This window comes from Cebus imitator, unplaced genomic scaffold (assembly GCF_001604975.1).
Source record: "Cebus imitator isolate Cc_AM_T3 unplaced genomic scaffold, Cebus_imitator-1.0 Scaffold262, whole genome shotgun sequence".
Classification (NCBI taxonomy): Eukaryota; Metazoa; Chordata; class Mammalia; order Primates; family Cebidae; genus Cebus; species Cebus imitator.
The window spans coordinates 1606734-1619871 of NW_016107577.1; the positions used below are offsets into that span (position 1 = coordinate 1606734).

A 13138-nucleotide genomic window follows, 5' to 3' on the forward strand; every position below is an offset into this window, starting at 1 on the left:
TAAATTTTATTTGGCATATAGTGCTTTTTAAGTGTTAAATTTAAAAATAAAATGACAAAATTAAAAATTAAAAAATCCATTTTACAATTTTAATGAAATCCTCAGTCTGCTGTATCTCTAGCTTGATTCAAAAAATCAAACCAATGGGCAAAAGAGATAAACATTTCACCAAGGAGGATATACACATGGCCAATAGGAACATGGAAATATGTTCAACATCATTAGATATTAGGGAGACATAAATTAAAAACACAAGGACCTCACTATGCATCTATCAGAAGGGCTAAAATTCGTGATGATAACACACGCTTTGGGAGACTTGGTGAAACTGGATCACTTATGCGTTGCTGGTAGAAATGTGAAATGATACAGTCCCTTTAGAACAAAGTTTCTTTTGGAGGAAAGTGGGTGTAGATACAAAAAGGAAACGTGAGGGATTCTTGTGATGATGGAATTGTTCTATATTTTGACTGTACCTTGACTATATCAGTGTTGATATTTTGGCTGTGATATTGTGTTATAATTCTACAAAGTGTCGTCAGTGAGGGAAATGGGGTAAAGGGTACAGTGGATCTTCTGGCTCTCTCTATTGTTTCTTACAACTACATGTGAATCCAAGATTAACTTAAAAGTTTACAGCTAGGCATGGTGGCACCTGCCTATAATCCTAGCACTTTGGGAGGCTGAGGCAGGCACACTGCTTGAGCCCAGGAGTTTGAGATCAGCCTGGCCAACATGGCAAAACTCCATCTCTAGTAAAAAAAAACATAAAATTAGCTTGGCATGGTGGCACGTGCCTGTAGTCCCAGCTACTGGGGGAGATGGTGCTGAGGTGGGAGAATCACCTGAGCTTGGGAAGTTGAGGTTGCAGTGAGCCATGATTGCGCCACTGCACTGCAGCCTGGGCAACAGGAGTGAAACATTTTCTCAAAGAAATGTATATTAAAAGCTTAATTTAAAAAATTGAACCAATAAACAGAATTTACTATTGGAAATTTCATGTAAATAATATTCATAGCAAGACCAAGTTGTGTGATTGGACCCATAGAGAAAAAAATGTAATCATATGGCACTAAAGTGCTGCTAGAAGGAGAATGTTTCAAGTGTCAAAATCAAATGGATTATCTTTTCTTATATTCCTTCAGTGGCTCAGGATGATACCATGCTTTAGTATGCTTCTTATCAGAACCAAGATCCTAGTACAGCTTTTGGTTTCTTTAGAGTTCTTAATTGTATTTGTTTTATTGACAAAATAAACTGCATATAAATAACTTTTGGTTTCTTATATGGGTTGATTATGGAATTTGTGTCCATCTTAAGAGTATTTTCCCCGACCTCTCTGACTTCCTGTTCTAATTATGTACTATTGCTTCTTGGTCAGCTTGGTAGTTGTCATGTTGGAATTTTTTTTATCCACACCTCTGTGATACTTTAAAATACAGATTCCCAGGCCTCACCACAGATCTAGTAAATTGGCTGGGGTGTGGCTGTTTTTGAAAAGCTCCCTCAAGTGACTTTGCTGATTAGTCACATTTGGGACTCCATTTAGCTAATCCTTAGAGTCCTATAGCTGCCATTATTATTATTAATAATAGTAATAATATATACTGTTTATTGAGGATTTACTATGTTACAGGCATTATTTTAGGTGTGAGTGTAGGTTCTCATTTACTCTTTACTACAAACCTATGAAGTAGGTACTATTACTATCCTCATTTGAGAGAAAACTGAGTATCAGAGAAGTTAAATCACACCACTTTCAAGCTCCAGAGCTAGAATTGGAACTCAGGTTTGTCTGACAATATAATCTTCAATTTTTACCAACAAACTATGTTAATTTTAAAGTAGCTGGGTGTGGTGACGCTTGCCTGTAGTCTCAGCTACTCAGGAGGCTGAGGCAGATGGATGGCTTGAGCATAGGAGTTCTGGGCTGTAGTGCCCTATGATGATAGGGTATCTGCACCATCGATATGGTGACCCACTGAGAGCAAGGTGCTACCAGGTTGTCCAAGGAGGGGTGAACCAGCCCAGAAATGGAGCAGGTCAAAACTCTTGTGCTTATCAGTAGTGGGGCAGTGTGTGTGTGAATAGCCACTGCACTCCAACCTGAGCAACATAGTGAGACCCCGTTTCTAAAAATTAAAATAATAAGATAAAATAAAAGCTCTGTAGCTCCATGGAAAACATCTGGAAGTCAAAGAGCTTGGTATTGGAGCACAGATAAAAGGAGACTATCTTTTGTTAACAAATTTTATAGCTAAAACCTGGCATCTTTTAATTAATTAATCAATGTCATTTTTGTAAGGTACCCCAGAGATATGAAAAACAGGCCATGGATTAAGTGGAAAGCCTTAGGGATTTCTTTTGAACTCTGAATATTTTGGATGTCATAAAAACAAGTTATAAATAAATTTCCCATTGTTGAACTAGTCTTAATATTTACAAATAACATATGCTCTTACTGTTCTGATATGAACTGATCTCCAGGATCCATCAGGTTAAAAATAAGTAGCATATGCTACCATTTATAGAAAAAAGAAGAGGCATGCCTATTTGCATTTGGTGATGAAGACATAAGACTCTCTGAAAAGATACACAAGAAGAAAACAAAACAAAAAAACCCCATGCCCTAATAATGGGCACAAAACTAATGTTTGAAATCTAAATCTAAATTGTTAATAAAATGTGCAAAACTACTACACACACATATAATGGAATAGTGAATTTTGTGTTACATTAGATCACCGTATGCTTTCATACTGTATTGGTTGTTTTTCTTGTGTAATTTAAAAACCAGACCAACTCTGCTAATTAAGCTCTCCCTGGCCAGGAGCTCACTTGGATCTCTGACAGTTCCTAGTTAAAGCCTAGTTTGTGGTTTTTGACAACAAACCAAGACCCTGTTGTTTGCTTCAAGAAAGCTGGCTGGTTTTAGTTTCTGGAATTATTCTGGGGGGTACCCTCATCCCAACAAGTCACTAATTGTCTTGACCATGACTTATAGTTGTGCCAGATTTTTCTTCATTGCTTTCTGTTTGAGACAGGTAGTAATAGTGGTGATGAAATTAATGTGAATTCGGTTTTGATTTATGACAGATTATCTTGGAAACAGGAATAGGTGGTATATAGAGATGACTAAGGACAAAGTCAACTAAATCAAATTATTTGAAGTAATATATGTGTTTTTGGCATATACTTTAATTCTTCCACTTATTGCTTCTTAATTAGTCCAAAACTCCAAAGATGAAAATAATATAGGCAAGAGACATTTAATAAGATGAAATGTTTAAAATGTACTACTTCTGATAATGGTACTCAAGGTGAATAGTATTTAGTAATTCTTTTTACAATTTTACTTATTTATTTTGGCATGTTTAGGAATAGGAAAAGACTCTGAATCAGAGACCTTCACTACTTTTATTATTAAATCTACCTCATCTCCCTTTTTGTATCTCCCTACCAGAAAAGAAATGGCCTAAGAATTTCCACCTGCTTGGTATATTTTAAAACATCTCATAACACTTTGATTTCACTAACATATTACCCAAAGCAACTAGTTTCCATCACGTTTACTCTCTTATGAATCCCCAAAGTAAGCTTAAAAGGAAATCACAAGCCTTGTTAAAAAAAAATTAGAACTATTTCTTCCTTCCCTTATATGGTCTACTGGTGTCACTTAACTAAAACTCTTCAGTCTGTGACCTTGAGAAACCTAGAGGCTAAATAGGTGGAGTAGAGTATTGAAGGTCATCCCCTCGCCCACCACCCAAAAAGAAGAGCATATATTCAAACTAACAGGTATGTGTTTTCATAATTATGGCAGATGGTGATTGAAGCAAAGGCAATTCAAAAAGGGGGGCACGTGAAAGCAATAATTTTGAATGTTTGACATTTGTTTTGAAACTACCTTACTACCCTGTACCCTTTACCATCTGTCTGTTATCCCTCCCAACACCCACCTCTGTCTTCCCACAGGGCCCCATTGTCTGCAGTTCCTGTTTCTCAGGGGCGGAGCTGTGGGAGGCAGCCATGGGTGCCATAATAGGCACCTGCGGCCAGCACAATGGGCTGTGGGTGCTTGTGGGAGAGACAGATTGATGTATTGTGCATGGGGGAGGAGGGCTGTCACTTGAATCCATGTGAACCCAGGCTTTAGGGGCAAGGGAGATTGACAGCTTTTGTAGGTTGCATTTCTTTTTCAAAGCTTGGCTTTAATAGACAGTAAGTTTGGGGCCCCAGGCTTTCACTCCCATAATTCTAACAGGGCAATCACGAGCATTCAGCATTTCTTTTTACCCCCCTTGTTACGCATTAAATGATTTCAGTAAAGGAATGTGCAGCATTAATTAGAATTTGTTAGCAGATACCAAGGGGAAAAGTTTCTTCACAACAACTATAGGAGGTGTCATTTGTACAAAGACTTTTTTGTTTTCTTTCCCCATTACATTATCACTGCAATATGTAAGGTAGTGATTCTTTTCATTTAAATTAAGTGGAAAGCTACTAAATCTTGTTTTATTCTCCAAAAAGAATAAGGTCCTTAACACTTATCTTTTAACTTCTTTCATTTCCTAAGGTTGGTGTTTACTTTTGCTTTCAGTCTGACCCATTTACTGGTCTGTGTGGTTGTGTATCCAGTTTTGTGTACCATTTAGCTCTTACAATTACAAGCAACCCACTACTGATATATAAGGATTGTTTCCAGGTGAAAATAGCTAGCAATAATACTGGAGCTCTTTTCGGTAATGGTATACTGAGAAATGATAAAAATTAGGCTGCTATAGGTTTGTGTCCTAACTTATTTTCTAACACTATTTTTTCCCTACTTGATATTTAACCTTAGCCATGACATCAAAGTTATGGAAAAATGAGGCGGTGGCAAAGGAATATTTTTTTCCCACAGAAAACTTACTCCTAAACCATGTCAGTTTTTTTTTAAACATCAAAAGTTCTGCCTCACACACATACACAGATAGCATCATTTCCTTATAGCAAGTAAAAAATGGTCCTTTTGCTTAGTATCTGTTTTCTATTATTTTAAAAATAATCTAGACATTTTAGAATTATATAGGAATTATATCTGACTAATGTCAGATAGGATATCTTGTAAACACACTCTTTGGCATCCAGGGAACTAAAAAAACATTACGAAAATTCCTGGTGTGATTTTTTTTTCTAACATCTGTCTTACATGAAATCATTTTCTCAGTAAAAGGAGTTGGAGGCTAATTGAATTAGAATTTTCCCCACTCAATTGTTTTATTTAAATGTGTTAAGGACAACAGTGAAAAATATTGTCTACCATTATTTCTCAGAAAGAACATATTCCCACACAGTTGTCTGGCTCTGTCTATAATAATAATTTGGTGCAATGGTTTAAAAAGTAGTGGAGTGATAATAATTAGAGTGTGCGACACAGAAATTTCAATGTGGGATTCAACATTTCACCATGCAGGGCATGAAAATTGCCGACCAGGGCTAGTCAGCTCTAAGTACTAATTAACTAATTAATCAGGTGCTGAAACCAACTGAATGGAGGATACCAGCCAGACAACTCAAGCCCAAGCAGAGGGTTGTGCTCTTTAAAAGACAGAGCAGTCTTTCTTCTTGGTTTTTAACCCAATCAAAAATGAGAAGAGAAAGTAGGATATGGTGTCCTACTGTCAGTCATTTGGGTCCAAGCTTTTTACTTAGAGAAAATAAAATAAAAACATGTGCCTGTGATAATAACTGTGTTGCACCATATATAGGGCAACCCTCAAAGCTCTGCAAAACTGGTTACTCCTTGGCCATCAAGTATTAATACTTCAGGTCTGGTGAGGGGTGGGGGAATGAAGTAGGGTCTGCCTTCTTGGTTTCTTCCACAATGTATATTTTTTTAACATACAAGAATGAGAAACGTATCTCTCTTCTTAGGCTGATCTTAGGTCTTTTGCCTCATCCTTCATTTATGTAAATGAGAAGAGTCCAATTACACATATGGAAAAAGGGTTTAATGAATCGTGAAAAAGCCCGGTTTGCAGAGAAAGGGCACAATTCTCTCTTCTTCTCTTTTAAATTTAACTTAGAAACATGTATTTCTTTTAAGGAAGATGATAAAACTTAATGATAATTTTATTTTATGTACTAACTTTCATTCTTGGGAATTATTAGACGTATTTTGCTAGAAGATTTGGCTTTATTTATGTCTGTAGGGCTTTCTGGATACATAGCAACTATTCCACAACAAAAACTGCAAAATTCAAACTTTTTTATCTAAATCTTAAAAATGATTAGATTTGTTCCTCCCACTTTTGATGTTATTTTTAGTTTAGTGATTTTTTTTTTTCTTCTAACACAGTTAGCTTTGGAATTGTCTGTACTGAGAAAAGACTGCATTATTACAAGGGATTTATTATTGAACCCAAGGAAATGGTATTAGTGTTCCATACCGTTTTAGCTTAATTTTGGTATTATTATGATGTTTTAAGTAGCTAGAATATTTAGGGTGTTGAAAATTAGGAAAGTTCTTTTCTTTATTTCCTAAAAGAGACTGAACTTTACATTAGAACAGAAAATCCCGTGTTTGAGCATTCATTTTTTTTTTCCTTTTTTCTTTCCCCTTACTTCATCTTGGAATTTTCAATAGTTGACAGTAGTCGTCATAGAATCTACTCTTCACCCCATTTTTCTTAATGACAAAAATCTTCGCAAGAATGGAGGGGGGAATCAATATCATTTCTGACCGTTACTCTTAGAATTTGGTAAGTATGAATCTAACCCCGATGTAGTGCTTTGAAGGGACAGCAGGGAAAAGTTCTCGATCAGGACTGGAGCGCTTTCTGACGACCTAGTTTAACAACTTCCTTGGACACTTGGGGAAACTGAGGCCCAAGAAGAGGTGGCAGGCACTTTCCCTGTGATTTTTTTTCTTCTACCAAATACTACTTTGGTCCATGGAAAACACTTTCCTCGGGCACCTAGTGTGGGGAGGACATTGCTGGGGTCCAGACTGCCTACATAGCCACGAGGGCCGCGCTCTTTTCACTTTTATTCCCCCGGCCTCCCCGGATCGGCGGCCTGGATGTGATCGACACCATGAAGTTGCCCCATAATCCTCTCTGGCAACATAGGATGTAAAATTTGATCAGCTCATTGGATGAAGCCGACAAGTCCCAAACGTGTGAAAAAGGGGCTAAGAGGTAGGCAAGTGCCGCGTTGAGGCAAAGCTCCTGCCAGCCCCCCTCCGAGATATCGGTGCTGCAGCCGCGGCGCTAGCGGGGGCTGGGACCGAGCTGCGGGGCCGCAGCGGCGGCGGCAGCCACCGAGGCGGCGGCGGCGGCGGCGGCGGGGAGGCCGCGGCGCCATGGGGGGGCCTTAGGAGCGGGCCGCCGGGCCGGAAGGGGGCAACGCGGAGGCGCGGGCGGCCGCGGGGTTATCTCCGCCACTGCGGAGGAGACAGCGTCCGCGCGGTTGCCGTTGACTGAGCCGGCGGGAGGGGCGGGGCGTGCACCAGGGCCGCGGGCGGCTAGCGTCGTAGCAGTTGGCCTGAGGGCCCCGCCGCCCGCCCGCCCGCCGGGCGGCGCACGCGAAGGAGGCGGCGGCCTCAGAAGGAGGCGGGGAGCTCGGAGCAGGAGGTGAGGAGGTGGAGGAGCAAGAGTAGGCGGCTGCGGCGGCGGCGGCGGCGGCGGCGGCGGCGGCGGCGGCGGCGGCGGCGCAGGAGGCGGTGGTGGAGGTGCGCGGCCTGAAGAGGAGGATGGAGGAGCAGCAGAAGGAGGGCGAGGCCGAGGTCGCGGAGCACTGGTTTTCCAAGTGGGAACGCCAGTGCCTGGCTGAGGCCGAGCAGGAGGAGCAGCTGCCCCCCGAGCAGCAGGAGGAGGCGGCTGCAGAGTTGGCGGGGCTCAAGAGCGAGAAGCAGAAGCTGTGGCACCTCTTCCAGATCTCCGCCACCGCCGTTGCACAGCTTTACAAGGATTCTGGGTGTCAACAGCCAGGACTTTCCATGTGGGACCCCTTCCAGAATGCAGCCATGGCCGTGACCAGCCTCTACAAAGAGAGCGGGGATGCCCACCAACGAAGTTTTGACTTGGGTGTCCAGGTTGGCCACCAGCGTCGCATCAAAGATGTGCTGGAGTGGGTGAAAAAGGGCCGGAGCACCATTCGTCGCGAGGACTTGATTAGCTTCCTGTGTGGCAAAGTGCCCCCCGCTCCTCCTCCGCCTCGCACTCCTAGAACACCTCCGAAGGCACCCACTGGGGCCACCAGCCAAGCTGTGGCAACTGAGTCCAGCTCATCGGTGGACGTCGACCTGCAGCCCTTCCAGGAGGCGATCGCCCTTCATGGCCTCAGTGGCGCAATGGCCGGCATCAGCATGAGATCGGCTGACTCGCCTCAAGACAGCGGTGTCGCCAGCAGTGGGCGCCGAAAAAGTAGCTTCTTGGAGGACGACTTGAATCCCTTCAACTCAGAGGAACTGGCCCTACACCTGGACAGTGGGGGGATCCGCAAGCGCACCTCGGCCCAGTGCAGTGATGGCATCACAGACTCCCCAATCCAAAAGCGCAACCGAATGGTCTAAACTGCCTCATTGGTTGCCTGGCGCCATATTGCTTGAGAGTGAACTGAACCATCAACACGCTTGTCTAATTGTTACTGGAGACCATCTTTCTTCCTTTCTCTAAGTTAAAGATTTCTATCAATTTTGCCATAAAGAAACTTTAAAAATATTCCAGAAGAGGCTTCATATGACTCTGACTTTCCAAAAATGTAATCCTAGCAAAGAATAAATATGTAGTAGTTTGCAGGATCATTTAAAGCAAACCTATCTGGTCAAGGCAGGAGTCTGATTTATCTTGTTCACAGCTATATTCCTCAGCACCTAGCACAGTTTCAGGTGCTCAATAAATGTTTGTTGAATGAATAAATTTGACCTTATTTATTCTTAAAGGGAAATCATAGACGTTGTTTACTTGGTTATAGAATACTTTTTCTTTGGTTGATTGTTGGCTTTAATGGTATTTGCCAATTCATTTGCATTGTATCAAAATGTAAAACTTGACATCTTTGTGAAATCCGGAGGCTTCCATTTTTACCTCACTGTACCATGCACCTAATTTCTAGAAAGAAACTGCAAGTAATACATATTAGGCTGTGATTTTCTAATTTTGAAAAATAGTTGATTTTGGTGATTATGTGATGCTGCAAAGAGGTGCTGTGTTGGTTATGCAGGTATTACTTGATATTGAGTCAATTCAGTGCTCTTTTGGAGAAAACTAAACCATCAATTGAGATCTTGATAAAATAAGATGGTGGCTCAGTGGTGCCGTTTTTTCTTAGGAATATAAAAAGTTCCTTTTTTTGAGGTTACATCTTTTTTGTAATCTCTGTTTTGAAGTGAAAGACTACGTAGGCAGAATGAACTTCTGGGTTTTAATTAAGGATACAGCATGGTATAACTAAAAGTATGAGCTTCGTTTTAAGAGGACCAGCAGAATCCTAGCTTCATAAATTAACTGCATGATCTTGAGCAAATTATTTAATGTCTATTGACCTCAGTTTTTCATCTATAAAATGGAACTGTGTGTCTCCTAAGGTGGTTGTGAGGATCAAGTGAAGTTTATATTTCAAGTGTCCAGCACAATGCTTGGTAGATAAAGTACTCAATAAAGGTTATCCCTTCTCTATAAATAAAAATCAATACAACATTAAAATCATTACATTTTAGAAAAAGCAGAAAAATAGATCAGTTTTAAAATCAGCAAGTAGAATCTCTGTGTTTGAGCTGGAAACTACTCTTCCACATTTCTGCCTAAATATCACAGATCTTGTATAAGTGTGTTGAGCTCATGAGCACGCAGGATCACCAATCTGGATACTAGGGCAGTGTTGGAGTGCCTGAAGTTGCCTGAAGGATGCACTTTGCAACCAGGAGTAATAAAACATCTACCCCCTCTAGTCTGAAAAAATATGAGAAGGAGGGTATAAGGGTAGAAAAAAATTGGAAGCAAAGGTCCTAGGGCACCTAAAAGGCTAACATGGTTTTGAATGAGGGTGGGGTGGTGTGGAGGTGATGAAGGAGGTAGAGCAGGTATGGGGTCTGGGGGGTGGGGGAAGTGAGGGGAGGTGGGAGTGTGATTATTGAAGGAGTAGGGGGAAGTTAAAAAGCCCAAGTCTCCCCAGGGTCTCCCAAAACCAGTGCATAAAATATTGTAGATTGGCAAAACATAGCCTTTGTGTTCACATTAGAGTTGTTTCTGCTTCATTAGTGTGGCCTTTCCAGTAGATTTGTAATTAATGAATGTATTAAAATAATGAAATGAAATAAAGCAAATAATAAAAACTGGCTGGGCACGGTGGCTTACACCTGTAATTCCAGCACTTTGGGAGGCCTAGGTGGGTGGATCACCTGAGGTCAGGAGTTCAAGACCAACCTGGCCAACATGGTGAAACCCAGTCTCTACTAAAAATACAAAAATTAGCCAGGCATTGTGGTGGGTGCCTGTAATCCCAGCTATTCAGGAGGCTGAGGCAGGAGAACTGCTTGAACCTGGAAGGCGGAGGTTGCAATGAGCTGAGACCATACCATTGCACTCCAGCCTGGGCAACAAGAGCGAAACGCAGTCTCAAAAAAAAAAAAAAAAAAAAAATGGCTATTGAGGCACTGTGCTAGGTTCTGAGAAGGAATATTAAAAATATAAATACAATTCTTATCCTCAAAGAGCACATCTGCCTTGGAAGATAAATTATGTAGCCAAAAGGGTGCTTCTAACTGGGAAAAGTGCCCAAGGTCTGTGCAGAATTCAGAGAACAGAGACTCTTCTTGCTGAGAGGGTCACAGCTTCTGGAAGAAGTAGCATTTGAATCAGGCCCAGAAAAATGGGTAGGGAGTGTCCAGGGATGCCAAGGGAGGACAATGTCTAACAAAGGTTGAGAAGGAGCAAACAATGAAGTGTGTTCAGGGAATCACAGTAATTGGGTAGGAGAGGTATGAGCCAAAGTGTTTAGGGTCTCAAATGCTTGGCCCCAGTACTTTAGGTTTCTCTAGGAGCAGGAGGTAATACCACTCACTCTGTGCTTTAGGAAGATTAGTTTAACAGAATACCTGCTTGTTCAAAAGTGAGACACTGGGGCAGAGACAGAGACAGGACAGGTTATCCCTGTGGGATGCATTTTACTGGGGATATTGCCATTTGGTTAACCCATGGTGAGGGAGGTGTTTATCTTGACAGGGCTTTCTCTGACAAGCCTTTGTTCATCCCACCCTTCCACACCAGAAAGCTTACAAGATAGGAAACAGTTCCACTGTGTTCTACAATGCCTCTTGAAGGCTAAGAAAGCCTTTACTTCCAACAGCAGTATCTCTTAGAAGGCTAGTTTTGAGGAAACAGTGGCCATTCCCTTTTTTTTTCTTCCTGCTTATGCAGTGGAATCATTGGGTCTGTAAGACTGATCAAGTGCAGCAGTTTTAGCAGGTAGGTAGGGAAGGTCATAAGAGGTCATGTTAATATGAGGGCAAGGACCTCATTTGTCTTGTTTACTTCTGTAATCCCTAGTACCTAGTACAGTGCCTGATTCATATGGGCACACAATGAATATTTATTAAATGAGTGGATGAGGACTCCATCCAGACCCAGGTATATCTATTCTGCTTCCCTCCTTCTCTATTTACTTATTGCCCAGGGAAGGCACCTGAAGCCCATACCCTAATTTCTAAATAATTCTCTGCTGTGTGCCTTTACCCTCTTTCCTAATTACTAGATTCAGCATTTTGCAGTGTGGTTGGTCCCATGACCACCGCTCATGAGAATCTTTTGAGGAGTTTGTGAAACTGGTGACTTCAGAATTGCCCTTGCTGAATTAAAATCTCAATAAGAGGTTCCCCAAAGCTACCTGCTTTCAGGAGGAGGTCTCAGTAATTGTGTTGCACAGTAAAGTCTGAAAACCCACCCTGAATTTGATTGTGATGGATTCAATTGATGGATCAAGGGGCTAATTTTAAATTGATCATTGTTGTTGAAGTTTCTGTGCAGGCTTAAAGTGAATCTCCCCATTTGTAGATATCTTTATCATCACTTTGCCTATTTCATGCATTCTCTTCCTGGGAACTTAGTTAGATAAGACTGAGGCAAACACTTGTTAATAACTGAAATTTCCTCATTATTTTCTTTTTATAGGAGGCTGAGAGAAGAAGGCTCTGATTTCCTAACCTCTAGCTATATATTTTCACTCTGCTTTCTAGTGAAAATTGCATATACACTGATAGTTTGGAAACACTGCAGTTTAGATCACTTTGCCTTTTATAAAGTGATGATGGAGTGGGAGCCAGGGGAGGATTAGCTGCTGATCACCTTGGGCCTTTGTGGAGGTCCACGGACCTTTATGTTTGACCTTCTAGTAGTATATGCACGGTTACTAGATTGCAAATACAAAGCAAAAAGGGACTTTAAGGATTATTCAGGGCAGGGTCAGCTATTCATTTTACAAATGCGGCAGCTGACCTCACTAGAAAGGGCCACAGTGACTTATTGGGAAGTTCCAGTCCGTTGCTCCCTTCACTGTACCTCCCCTAGTTACATTGTGTCTGACCTTGTAATTAATATGTTGATGGTCAGGTGGTGCTGGGGAACTTGTATTATGAAGCTGCTCCGGCATGGTAAGCATACTCTTTTTACTATGCTGTGTTTATTTAGGGGAAGCTGTTGGAATTGTGCATTCAGGGAACCCAAGTGACCCTTGCCACTGCCACTGCGTTCTAGCCACCAGCCAAATTAGCCTACTTGAACACTTGAAGTTTCCTGAATTTTCCATAATCTCTGCCTCTGGGCCCTTTTGCCTTGTTGCTCCCTGGAATACTTTCCGTGCTTGCTTAACTCCTATTCAGCCTTCAAAGCTCACCTCAGGTTTTACCTTTTTTTTTTTAAAAATACCTTCCTTGTCCTTCTGAGTCAGGATTAAATCCCCACATATTGGACTTACCTCTGTAATTGTCAGTTTGCTTCTTTGTCTGCCCTACTAGTCTGTAAACCATCTATTCTTACCCCAACAGGCTCACTTCCCTAGGGAGGTGTGTAAGAATTTCCATGATTGCATGTGTAGGTTGAAAAAGCATACTCAACATTACACTACACATTTATGTGTTTTTTTTTGTTTTTTTTTTTTT

General features: G+C 41.4%; 1 protein-coding gene across 1 annotated transcript; it reads left to right on the forward strand.

The window, feature by feature from the left end:
• Nucleotides 1-7575: 7575 nt before the first annotated feature.
• Nucleotides 7576-10061, forward strand: LOC108283558 (UPF0472 protein C16orf72). Its single transcript, XM_017499928.2, has 2 exons — nucleotides 7576-7641; nucleotides 7672-10061. Exon 2 carries the CDS (start codon nucleotides 7736-7738, stop codon nucleotides 8555-8557), a length of 822 nt encoding a protein of 273 aa, XP_017355417.1. The 5' UTR covers nucleotides 7576-7641; nucleotides 7672-7735; the 3' UTR covers nucleotides 8558-10061.
• Nucleotides 10062-13138: the final 3077 nt, after the last annotated feature.

Bases quoted from the DNA above. Each gene is read 5' to 3' on its own strand.
- LOC108283558 (XM_017499928.2), top strand. From the start codon at position 7,736: ATGGAGGAGCAGCAGAAGGAGGGCGAGGCCGAGGTCGCGGAGCACTGG.